The sequence below is a fragment of the Salmo salar genome, chromosome ssa06, assembly GCF_905237065.1.
Source record: "Salmo salar chromosome ssa06, Ssal_v3.1, whole genome shotgun sequence".
Taxonomy (NCBI): domain Eukaryota; kingdom Metazoa; phylum Chordata; class Actinopteri; order Salmoniformes; family Salmonidae; genus Salmo; species Salmo salar.
This window is the reverse complement of record NC_059447.1, coordinates 60206307-60219147: the sequence shown is the minus strand read 5'-3', so window position 1 is coordinate 60219147 and position 12841 is coordinate 60206307. Positions and strand designations below refer to the sequence as shown.

At 44.2% G+C, this 12841-nt stretch overlaps 1 protein-coding gene across 3 annotated transcripts; it reads left to right on the top strand.

The window, feature by feature from the left end:
* The first annotated feature begins 2492 nt into the window (after nt 1-2492).
* katna1 (katanin p60 (ATPase containing) subunit A 1) lies at nt 2493-12685 on the top strand. Of its 3 annotated transcripts, none has more exons than XM_014204727.2 (11): nt 2493-2713; nt 3088-3250; nt 3355-3500; nt 3893-4055; nt 4423-4538; nt 4675-4780; nt 4890-5048; nt 5194-5320; nt 11287-11421; nt 11506-11632; nt 11905-12685. In XM_014204727.2, exons 2-11 carry the CDS (start codon nt 3089-3091, stop codon nt 12101-12103), a joined length of 1440 nt encoding a protein of 479 aa, XP_014060202.1. In that variant the 5' UTR covers nt 2493-2713; nt 3088; the 3' UTR covers nt 12104-12685. The 3 variants fall into 3 exon arrangements, with proteins under 3 accessions (XP_014060202.1, XP_014060201.1, NP_001133845.1); XM_014204726.2 differs by having other exon boundaries at nt 2497-2713; nt 3001-3250; nt 3872-4055; NM_001140373.1 differs by having other exon boundaries at nt 2559-2713; nt 3872-4055; nt 11905-12681.
* The last annotated feature ends 156 nt before the right edge of the window (nt 12686-12841 follow it).

Here is a 12841-nt window from a genome sequence, read left to right as displayed (position 1 = left end):
CAAATTCCATTTTCTTGGCCTTTCACACCTGGAACTATCCAATACAGGCTGCTCTATAGTACTCTCCAGGGGTATTGAACTCTTACCCTATGAGGTCTGGAGCCTGCTGGTTTTGTGCTCGATCTGATAATTAATTGCCCACACCTGGTATCCCAGGTCTAAATCAGTCACTGAACAGTGTTGGGAAAAGTACCAAATGGTCATACTTGAGTAAAAGTAAAGATACCTTAATAGAAAATGACTCAAGTGAAAGTCACCCAGTAAAATCCTACTTGAGTAAAAGTCAAAGTATTTGGTTTTAAATATACTTAAGGATCAAAAATAATGTGATTGCTCAAATATACTTAGGTATTAAAAGAAAGTATAAATAATTTCAAATGTCTTATATTAAGCATACCAGATGGCACCATTTTATTGTTTTTTTTTAAATTTACAGACAGCCAGGAGCACGCTCCAACACTCAGACATACTCTAAAACGAAGCATGTGTTCAGTGAGTCTGCCAGATCAGAGGCAGTGGAGATGACCAGGGATGTTCTCTTGATAAGTGTGTACATTAGAATATTTTCCTGTCCTGCTAAGCATTCAAAATGTAATGAGTATTTTTGGGTGTCAGGGAAAATATAAAAAATACAGTACATTTAGGAATGTAGTGAAGTAAATATAAAAGTTGTCAAAAATATAAATAGTAGATTAAAAAAAACATGAGCTGGCACACACCCAGAAAATAGTTTGTGTGGAGGTGCTGACTAACGGCGAATAAACTATAAACTATCAAACGAAAGTCGCACACTGCATGTATAATCTCCCAACAATTTAATGGGTATTCACCAACGTTTCGGCATCACTGCCTTCCTCAGGGTGTAATATAAATAGTAAAATATAAATAGTTAAGTACAGATACCCAAAAAACAACTTAAGTAGTACTTTCAAGTATTTTTACTTAAGTACTTTACACCACTGCCAATGTATCGTCCATGTAAAAAACCTGTCTGATTAGGATGAATAATATCCGACAATACCTTTTTAAATCTTTGTGCTATATATTTTGCATGACAACACTGAAGTGTAAGGGGCCTCCCATTTTTGAAACGGACTGGATCTTTAGATTTACCACTTGGTTCCTGTTTCAGGAATAATGAAATCAGACCTTCTTGTTGAGTATCTGATAATGTACCATTTTTATAGTAGTGTTTAAAACATATTAGTAATGGTCCTCTGAGTACATCAACAAAGGTTTGGTATACCTCAACTGGTATGCCATCCAGCCCTGGATTTTTCCCAGACTTAAAGGATTTAATAGCATCAAGAAGTTCCTCCTCTGTAATTTGGCCTTCACATGAGTCTTTCTGTACAGCTGTTAATATTACATTATTAATAGAAAAAAAATCCATAGAATTAACTTCGGTTAGTGGAGATGGAGGAGACTGAAATGAAAACATATGCTTAAAGTACTTTGCTTCCTCTTTCAAAATATTCTTTAGTGAATCATGGGTGACTGTCATTAGTTTCAGTAAATCATTTTTGGTAGCATTTCTATGTTGAAGATTAAAAAAGAATATGGGTAGCATTTTTTGGTAGCATTTTTCTCCATATTCCATCCAGTTTGCTTTATTTAAAAAAATATATATTACTTTTTATCTTTCTTGAATAAGTCCGTCCATTTCTTTTTGTTTTTCCTCTAACTTATTCTGTCTCTATGGTACAGTTGTATTGCTATCTATCTGTAATGTTAGTCCTTCTTTTCTTTTGACCTAAATTGCCTTTGTTTTAGAGATGAGCGTAGAATTGCATGGCCTCTAAAGGCACATTTAAAAGTAGTTTTAAATATACTTAAGTATCACAAGTAAATGTAATTGCTAAAATATACTTAAGTATCAAAGTAATAGTATAAATAATTTAAAATTCCTTGTATTTAGCAGACCAGATTGTTTTCTAAATGACAGATTACAGATAGCCAGGGGCACCCTCCAACACTGAGACATCATTTACAAACAAAGCATTTGTGTTTAGTGAGTCCACCATATCAGATGCAGTAGGGATGACCAGGGATTTTCTCGGGATAAGTGTGTGAATTGTCCTGTTAAGCATTCAAAATGTAACACATACTTTTCGGTGTCAGGGAAAATGTGTGGAGTAAAGAGTACATTATTTTCTTTAGGAATGCAGTGAACTAAAAGTAAAATATGTCAAAAATATAAATGAGTAAAGTACAGATACCCCAAAAACTACTTAAGTAGTACTTTAAAGTATTTTTACTTAAGTAATTTACACCACTGTCCCTGATTAGTGGGGAACAATGAAAATACGCAGTGGAACTCGCTTCTAGGGCTAGAGTTGTGTTTGCGGGTACTACTCAAATCAAAATAGCCAGCATCTGTTCACCCAAATGTGTAGTCTGTTGAAAAGGGTCAAAGCCACATTTGTATTTTAACGTGTTGTATATGAAAGAGTTAAAATAATGCTGCTGCTACTAGTGCTGTTTTATTTCTGATTCCAGTTCAGGATATGACGCCTGCATTGACAGCTTCAAACGTTCATAGGCGGGCGTGTTGTCGGGCTTCGGTGTGGTTTTAGCTCTTTTGACAGACGAAAATAAATGTAATTAACGTTATATATATTTGCCATTTTTAAACGCTTGACTCGATTTGTTTCAGTCCTTGGGTGCGGTTCTACACTTTTTGTGTCGTATTTTTTTTCCATCAATGCAACAGGTGGGTGTAGCTAGCAAACTAGCATGCTAAAGAAGTTTGGGAGTTAGTTTGTAGTTGCTAATTTGACATGAAATGTGTTTTTATGTGCCAGTAACGTTATGTAACAAATACCTTTGCTAGTGTTATTGATAGTATTTTCTAAATTGTGGTATTCGTTCGTTCATCTGAAACGTGTTAGTTAACAAACTAGCCAAGTTATGCTAAGCTAACAGTCAGATATCATTCAACTCCCTGTCACAGCTGGCATCTTCATGTCCATCTTGTGCCATTAATGTTTTGTTTTACAGGATCTCTGCCATGCCTTCTGGAGGGAACTGCATTTTAACATCACAAAAAAAACATCACTTTATCTAATAAAATGTTCATCTCTCTAGAATGAGTCTGCATGAGATCAATGAAAACGTGAAACTTGCTCGAGAGTACGCATTGCTTGGGAACTACAGTTCTGCTATTGTTTGTTATCGGGGAGTACTTGAACAAATCAAGAAATACCTTTTCACAGTACGGGACAGTAGCTTCCAACAAAAATGGCAACAGGTAAAATCTATGACCTTTGTCATTTTTAAACCTAAGTTTGATTGGAACAGAGTTTTGGTCAGCAAATGTTACTTCCTAATGTTGCTATTGACATCTCTTTACAGGTATGGCAAGAGATAAACGAAGAAAACAATCAGGTTCAAGAAATAATGAGAACTCTAGAAAGTTTTCAACTGGAGACCACCCCATCCAAACCACCAAGTAATCAAGATGGCATTAATGACATATGGCCTGTACAAGTAGAGCGCAGGTACAGCATGGACTCCTTTCACACACATTTATATTGTAGTGTATATATTTAGAGGCCCAGTCATTCATTTACTGGGAAAATATATTCAAGTTGTTTTCATGTCTTTGCATTAGTATCTGATGGGGTGGCACGTTGGTTAGTAAGAGGGGAGAATAAGCTGTTTGTCTGAAGAAAATAACTTAATGATCCAGTCATATGAGTGAGATTAGTGCTCAGAGTGCCTGGTAGTGGCCTGCTCTCTCTTTCAGCACTCACAAAGGTACCCACTTGATGTCCAAATGTCATCTTTTAAGATACAAAATAGCTGAACCTGAAAGTATTATTTGGAGTGCTTAGGCTGATTGATGTACTATTCCCTTCTTTCCTTAAAGATCCTCTCCTCTTCCGGTTAGGAGGCCCCCGGTTCCCTACAAAGACAGTAAACCACACAACAACCGCCTGAGTGTGGCCGGTGTGCGGGCTCAGCATCGCCAGTCACCACGTGGGGCCAATGGGGACCGAGCCAAACCTTTGAAGGGCAAGGAAAAAAAAGAGGCCAAACCAAAAGACGACAAGGTAAATGACAATGTACCATCAAGGGCTCAAATAGGGACTGAAAGGTTCTTTGTTACACCCTTACATAATACACACATAATCCTCCTTGTGGTAGGAGTGGTCTATCTTTTCATTGTAAACTCACGAAAATATAAAGGTTCAATTTTATAAATGATCACTGTCCCAGGGAAAATGTCTAATGCTTTGCCTGGCATTGCCCAACCTTAACTTGAAAGCTATTTGCACTGTTGACCAAACATTGTTCACTCTGTGTTTACCTAAAATCATCATCACCACCTTGTCAGTCTGGTTCCTGGAATAGAGCGAGCCTCTGCTACACAGTGAGCCCCCTCAGGGCTGACAATCTTCCTGTATGTTTGCCTTGCAGAACAAAGCTGAAGTCTCAGAGAAAGAGGTGAAGCGGTTTGACGGGCAAGGATATGACAAAGACCTTATTGAGGCCCTGGAGAGGGACATCATATCACAGAACCCCAATGTCAAATGGTATGTTTGACTGGCTGTCAATTAACCTCTCTGAACAGCTATCATTAACCTCCAGGATTATCCTAAAAATACAACATATGTTTCTCGTTGTAAGGGTTGTCTAACAGGAAATATATATTTTTTCCAATTCCTATAGGGATGATATTGCAGACTTGGAAGAAGCAAAAAAGCTTTTGAAAGAAGCTGTTGTGCTACCCATGTGGATGCCAGAGTTTTTCAAAGGAATACGAAGACCGTGGAAGGTATGCATCGAAGCCCAAGGCCCACTTGATTTATAGATTATTTAGATTGGAAGAGCTGATATGATGCCTTGCTAATATGTGGTGTATCCATGTGCAATATTTTTTTTAGGGTGTGCTTATGGTGGGTCCTCCAGGCACAGGAAAGACTCTTCTGGCCAAAGCCGTCGCCACAGAGTGCAGAACCACATTCTTTAACGTCTCGTCTTCTACTCTCACTTCCAAGTACAGAGGAGAGTCTGAAAAACTGGTCCGCATTCTATTTGAAATGGTAAGGTTCTGCCTCATCAGCTCCTCTGCCCGTGCAGTACATTTTTCTTCCTGAAAGAGAACTGGCGGCATCATATTAGGAAAATGTGAAAAGGCTGTTTTTGAGGTGTGGCTCTATTCAGTGTTTTATTTTGTCCTCTGAACAGGCCCGGTTCTATGCCCCCACCACCATATTCATTGATGAGATTGACTCCATGTGCAGCCGCAGAGGAACGTCAGAGGAACATGAGGCTAGCCGGCGGGTGAAGGCAGAGCTGCTGGTCCAGATGGATGGTACAGTAACAGCTGCCACTATGCTTAATTGGGAGGCCAAATTAATTAAATCAAATCAAAGTTTATTTGTCACGTGTGCCGAATACAACAGGTGTTCACAGATTTACATTTAAGTCATTTAGCAGACGCTCTTATCCAGAGCGACTTACAAATTGGTGCATTCACCTTATGATATCCAGTGGAACAACCACTTTACAATAATGCATCTAAATCTTTTAAGGGGGGGGGGGGTTAGAAGGATTACTTTATCCTATCCTAGGTATTCCTTAAAGAGGTGGGGTTTCAGGTGTCTCCGGAAGGTGGTGATTGACTCCGCTGTCCTGGTGTCGTGAGGGAGCTTGTTCCACCATTGGGGTGCCAGAGCAGCGAACAGTTTTGACTGGGCTGAGCGGGAACTGTGCTTCCTCAGAGGTAGGGGGGCCAGAAGGCCAGAGGTGGATGAACGCAGTGCCCTTGTTTGGGTGTAGGGCCTGATCAGAGCCTGAAGGTATGGAGGTGCCGTTCCCTTCACAGCTCCGTAGGCAATCACCATGGTCTTGTAGCGGATGCGAGCTTCAACTGGAAGCCAGTGGAGAGAGCGGAGGAGCGGGGTGACGTGAGAGAACTTGGGAAGGTTGAACACCAGACGGGCTGCGGCGTTCTGGATGAGTTGTAGGGGTTTAATGGCACAGGCAGGGAGCCCAGCCAACAGCGAGTTGCAGTAATCCAGACGGGAGATGACAAGTGCCTGGATTAGGACCTGCGCCGCTTCCTGTGTAAGGCAGGGTCGTACTCTGCGAATGTTGTAGAGCATGAACCTACAGGATCGGGTCACCGCCTTGATGTTAGTGGAGAACGACAGGGTGTTGTCCAGGATCACGCCAAGGTTCTTAGCACTCTGGGAGGAGGACACAAGGGAGTTGTCAACCGTGATGGCGAGATCATGGAACGGGCAGTCCTTCCCCGGGATGAAGAGCAGCTCCGTCTTGCCGAGGTTCAGCTTGAGCTGGTGATCCGTCATCCACACTGATATGTCTGACAGACATGCAGAGATGCGATTCGCCGCCTGGTTATCAGAAGGGGGAAAGGAGAAGATTAATTGTGTGTCGTCTGCATAGCAATGATAGGAGAGACCATGTGAGGATATGATGGAGCCAAGTGACTTGGTGTATAGCGAGAATAGGAGAGGGCCTAGAACAGAGCCCTGGGGGACACCAGTGGTGAGAGCGCATGGTGCGGAGACAGATTCTCGCCACGCCACCTGGTAGGAGCGACCTGTCAGGTAGGACGCAATCCAAGCGTGGGCCGCGCCGGAGATGCCCAACTCGGAGAGGGTGGAGAGGAGGATCTGATGGTTCACAGTATCAAAGGCAGCAGATGGGTCTAGAAGGATGAGAGCAGAGGAGAGAGAGTTAGCTTTAGCAGTGCGGAGAGCCTCCGTGACACAGAGAAGAGCAGTCTCAGTTGAATGCCCAGTCTTGAAACCTGACTGATTAGGATCAAGAAGGTCATTCTGAGAGAGATGGCAGGAGAGCTGGCCAAGGACGGCACGTTCAAGAGTTTTGGAGAGAAAAGAAAGAAGGGATACTGGTCTGTAGTTGTTGACATCGGAGGGATCGAGTGTAGGTTTTTTCAGAAGGGGTGCAACTCTCGCTCTCTTGAAGACGGAAGGGACGTAGCCAGCGGTCAAGGATGAGTTGATGAGCGAGGTGAGGAAGGGGAGAAGGTCTCCGGAAATGGTCTGGAGAAGAGAGGGGATAGGGTCAAGTGGGCAGGTTGTTGGGCGGCCGGCCGTCACAAGACGCAAGATTTCATCTGGAGAGAGAGGGGAGAAAGAGGTCAAAGCACAGGGTAGGGCAGTGTGAGCAGGACCAGCGGTGTCGTTTGACTTAGCAAACGAGGATCGGATATCGTCAACCTTCTTTTCAAAATGGTTGATGAAGTCATCCGCAGAGAGGGAGGAGGGGGGGGAGTATTCAGGAGGGAGGAGAAGGTAGCAAAGAGCTTCCTAGGGTTAGAAGCAGATGCTTGGAATTTAGAGTGGTAGAAAGTGGCTTTAGCAGCAGAGACAGAAGAGGAGAATGTAGAGAGGAGGGAGTGAAAGGATGCCAGGTCCGCAGGGAGGCGAGTTTTCCTCCATTTCCGCTCGGCTGCCCGGAGCCCTGTTCTGTGAGCTCGTAGTGAGTCGTCGAGCCACGGAGCAGGAGGGGAGGACCGAGCCGGCCTGGAGGATAGGGGACAGAGAAAATCAAAGGATGCAGAAAGAGAGGAGGGTTGAGGAGGCAGAATCAGGAGATAGGTTGGAGAAGGTTTGAGCAGAGGGAAGAGATGATAGGATGGAAGAGGAGAGAGTAGCGGGAGAGAGAGAGCGAAGGTTGGGACGGCGCAATACCATCCGAGTAGGGGCAGAGTGAGAAGTGTTGGATGAGAGCAAGAGGGAAAAGGATACAAGGTAGTGGTCGGAGATTTGGAGGGGAGTTGCAATGAGATTAGTGGAAGAACAGCATCTAGTAAAGATGAGGTCAAGCGTATTGCCTGCCTTGTGAGTAGGGGGGAAGGTGAGAGGGTGAGGTCAAAAGAGGAGAGGAAAGAAGGAGGCAGAGAGGAATGAGTCAAAGGTAGACGTGGGGAGGTTAAAGTCACCCAGAACCGTGAGGGGTGAGCCATCCTCAGGAAAGGAACTTATCAAGGCGTCAAGCTCATTGATGAACTCTCCAAGGGAACCTGGAGGGCGATAAATGATAAGGATGTTAAGCTTGAAAGGGCTGGTAACTGTGACAGCATGGAATTCAAATGAGGAGATAGACAGATGGGTCAGGGGAGAAAGAGAGAATGTCCACTTGGGAGAGATGAGGATTCCAGTGCCACCACCCCGCTGGCTCGATGCTCTAGGGGTATGCGAGAACACGTGGGCAGACGAAGAGAGAGCAGTAGGAGTAGCAGTGTTATCTGTGGTAATCCATGTTTCCGTCAGCGCCAGGAAGTCTAGGGACTGGAGGGTAGCATAGGCTGAGATGAACTCAGCCTTGTTGGCTGCAGACCGGCAGTTCCAGAGGCTGCCGGAGACCTTACTGTGAAATGCTTACTTACAGGCTCTAATCAATAGTGCAAAAAAAAGTTATTAGGTGAACAATAGGTAGGTAAAGAAATAAAACAACCGTAAAAAGACAGGCTATATACAGTAGCGAGGCTACATACAGACACCGGTTAGTCAGGCTGATTGAGGTAGTATGTAGATATGGCTAAAGTGACTATGTGTATATATGATGAACAGAGTAGCACTAGTGTAAAAGAGGGGTTCTGATCTGGCAGACTCATTAAACACAAATGCTTGGTTTGTAAGTTATGTCTTGAGTGTGCCCCTGGCTATCCGTAAAGAAAATTGTGCTGTCTGGTTTGCTTAATATAAGGAATAAGAAATTGTTATACTTTTACTTTTGATACTTAAGTACATTTTAGCAATTCCATTTACTTTTGATACATACGTATATTTAAAACCAAATACTTTCAGTATTTTACTGGGTGACTTTCACTTGAGTCATTTTCCAATTAAAAAAAAAATGTTTACCCCTTGACACAGTCAATGCCCACTTAACCCGGAAGCCAGCCGCACCAATGTGTCGGAGGAAACACTGTACACCTGGCAACCGTGTCAACGTGCACTGCGCCCGGCCCACAGGAGTTGCTAGTGCGCGATGGGACAAGGACATTCCTGCTGGCCAAACCCACCCCTAACCCGGACGACGCTGGGCCAATTGTGCACCGCCCCATGGGTCTCCCAGTCATGGCCGGCTGCGACAGAGCTTGGACTCGGACCCAGAATCTCTAGTGGCATAGCTAGCACTGCGATGCAGTGCCTTAGACCACTGTTTCACTCAGGAGACTATGCATATATGATGAACAGAGTAACAGCAGTGTAAAAAGAGGGGTTGGGTGGGGGGGCACACCATGCAAATAGTCCGGGTAGCCCTTTGATTACCTGTTCAGGAGTCTTATGGCTTGGTGGTAAAAACTGATGAAGCCTTTTTGTCCTAGACTTGACACTCCGGTACCGCTTGCTATGCGATAGTAGAGAGAACGGTGTATGGCTGGGGTCTTTGACAATTTTTAGGGCCTTCCTCTGACACCGACTGGTGTAGAGGTCCTGGATGGCAGGCAGCTTAGCCCCAGTGATGTACTGGGCCGTATGCACTACCCTCTGTAGTGCCTTGCGGTCAGAGGCCGAGCAATTGCCGTACCAGGCAGTGATGCAACCAGTCAGGATACTCTCGATGTTGCAGCTGTAGAACCTTTTGAGGATCTCAGGACCCATGCCAAATCTTTTCAGTCTCCTGAGGGTGAATAGGCTTTGTCGTGCCCTCTTCACGACTGTCTTGGTGTGTTTGGACCATTCTAGTTAGTTGTGGACACCAAGGAACTTGAAGCTCTCAACCTGCTCGACTACAGCCCCGTCGATGAGAATGGGGGCGTGCTCGGTCCTCCTTTTTCTGTAGTCCACAATCATCTCCTTAGTCTTGGTTACGTTGAGGGATAGGTTGTTATTCTGGCACCACCCGGCTGTTTCGTCGTTGTCGGTGATCAGGCCTACCACTGTTGTGTCGTCTGCAGACTTAATGATGGTGTTGGAGTCGTGCCTGGCCATGCAGTCGTGGGTGAACAGAGAGTAAAGGAGGGGACTGAACACGCGCCCCTGGGGAGCTCCAGTGTTGAGGTTCAGCGTGGCAGATATGTTGCTACCTACCCTCACCACCTGGGGGCGGCCCGTCAGGAAGTCCAGGATCCAGTTGCAGAGGGTGTTTAGTCCCCGGATCCTTAGCTTAGTGATGAGCTTTGAGGGTACTATGGTGTTGAACGCTGAGATGTAGTCAATGAATAGCATTCTCACATAAGTCTTCCTTTTGTCCAGGTGGGAAAGGGCAGTGTGGAGTGCAATAGAGATGGCATCATCTGTGGATCTGTTTGGGCGGTATGCAAATTGGAGTGGGTCTAGGGTTTCTGGCATAATGGTGTTGATGTGAGCCATTACCAACCTTTCAAAGCACTTCATGGCTACGGATGTGAGTGCTACGGGTCTGTAGTCATTTAGGCAGGTTACCTTAGTGTTCTTGGGCACAGGAACTATGGTGGTCTGCTTGAAACATGTTGGTATTACAGACTCAATCAGGGACATGTTGAAAATGTCAGTGAAGACACCTGCCAGTTGGTCAGCACATGCCTGGAGCACGCGTCCTGGTAATCCGTCTGGCCCCGCAGCCTTGTGTATGTTGACCTGTTTAAAGGTCTTACTCACATCGGCTACGGAGAGCGTGATCACACAGTCGTCCGGAACAGCTGATGCTCTCATGCATGCCTCAGTGTTGCTTGCCTCGAGGCGAGCATAGAAGTGATTTAGCTCGTCTGGTAGGCTCGTGTCACTGGGCAGCTCGCGGCTGTTCTTCCCTTTGTAGTCTGTAATAGTTTGCAAGCCCTGCCACATAAGACGAGCGTCAGAGCCGGTGTAGTATGACTCAATCTTAGCCCTGTATTGATGCTTTGCCTGTTTGATGGTTCGTCGCAGGGCATAGCAGGATTTCTTGTAAGCTTCTGGTTTAGAGTCCCGCACCTTGAAAGCGGCAGCTCTACCCTTTAGCTCAGTGCGAATGTTGCATATAATCTATGGCTTCTGGTTGGGGTATGTACGTACAGTCACTGTGGGGACGACGTCCTCAATGCACTTCTTGATAAAGCCAGTGACTGATGTGGTGTACTCGATGCCATCGGAAGAATCCCGCAACATGTTCCAGTCTGTGATAGCAAAACAGTCCTGTAGTTTAGCATCTGCTTCATCTGACCACTTTTTTTTATAGACTGAGTCACTGGTGCATGCACCACTGGTACATGCACTATTCATGTCTCTACAACAATGTTTCTTGCCCAATAGATTGTACCCTAAATACATAGCAGTGATAATATCGATTTGATTGTTTATGGGATTTTATGCTGTTTAGGTGTGGGAGGAGCATCAGATAATGAGGATCCCTCTAAGATGGTGATGGTGCTGGCAGCCACTAACTTCCCCTGGGACATCGATGAGGCTCTGAGGAGACGTCTGGAGAAGAGAATCTACATCCCTCTGCCTTCAGGTCAACAATCACTGGAACACGGTTTTCCTGAAATATATATATTTATGTTCACAATGGTGTGATTATGGCTTGTTTTCTCTGCAGCCAAGGGCAGAGTGGAGCTGCTGAGGATCAACCTAAAGGAGCTGGAGCTGGCCAATGATGTGGATATGGCAAAGATAGCAGAGCAGAGTGAGGGCTACTCAGGAGCAGACATCACCAATGTGTGCAGGTAAGGCCTTTACTTTTCAGGTTTATTTGTTATTTTTTAGTAAAAAAAAAAATGTATGCACAAAAACCAGTCGTAAATAAACACTGAATAGATTAGTCTTGTGTATTTGTTCAAATACAATTATTCAGCTGAGACTATCACTGATTTGAAAACGAGATGCCTCTTCAATTAGGAAATAATGTGGAATGAACCACTCTTAACGTTATGTGATATGAGAGTAATGTCAGGTGTGTTCCACTGCCTTTAGTAAACACTGTCCATTACATCTGTAGGGACGCCTCTCTGATGGCCATGCGGCGAAGGATCGAGGGGCTGACGCCAGAGGAGATCCGTAACATCTCCAGAGCCGAGATGCACATGCCCACCACCATGGAGGACTTTGAGTCTTCTCTGAAGAAAGTGTCCAAGTCTGTATCAGCTTCCGATCTAGAGAAGTATGAGAAGTGGATTGAAGAGTTTGGCTCCTGCTGAGAGTTAATCAGGAAGCCTGCAGCGCCTCAAATCTGCAGGGGATTTGGTGGGATGCTCAGTTGATATTCTGGGAACAATAATTGAACTGTCATGGTTTCCCTTTCTTTGTAAATTATTTATATCTTAGGCTAGGTGATGCGAAATGCCTTGAAGTAGGGTAACCATGCACCTAAGTAAGCTGTTCTATTATGGCCCAGGAGTGCTGGAACTGTTGAAAACCAAATGATTCTCTGATTTGTTTTATTATAGCTCAATTTACACTAGTAGATTGGCTGTTATATAGTTCATTCAGTTGCACTACCAGGTCTCATGACAGCAAATTCTATGGTCCTTTCTATTTCAATTGAACACCTTTGCTACCAAAGTATCCAGTGTCTTTGGGTTTTATCAGATGTGCTACTGCTATCAGTTAATCAAAGTTACACTACCAGAATTTTTTTTATGCACTTGATTTAATTTCTAAATATGTATTTAGGGGACCAACTGGTTCTATCCACATTTTGTGGATGTGAATTTATATACCAATCAGAACACTAACCATGTCTTAATAAAGCTATAAAAGTCAAATATTACTTGCATTGACAAGGCTTCCATGTGCTTTATTTGCATGTAACCTGGCTGTATTGTGTAGCGTGAATGTCACGAACATTACAGAAACATTTATTGAGCAGCATTTGGGTATTCAATGTAGTTTGATTAGAATGAAAATACATTATGCACACAAGTCATGCTCCCATG

What these genes read in the sequence shown, in the direction of transcription:
- katna1 (XM_014204726.2), top strand. Translation starts at nt 3,089, where the DNA reads ATGAGTCTGCATGAGATCAATGAAAACGTGAAACTTGCTCGAGAGTAC. An exon ending in CAGAACCCCAATGTCAAATG is followed by an intron (nt 4,539 to 4,674) that starts GTATGTTTGACT and finishes CAATTCCTATAG; the next exon opens with GGATGATATTGCAGACTTGG. An exon ending in GACATCACCAATGTGTGCAG is followed by an intron (nt 11,633 to 11,904) that starts GTAAGGCCTTTA and finishes TTACATCTGTAG; the next exon opens with GGACGCCTCTCTGATGGCCA.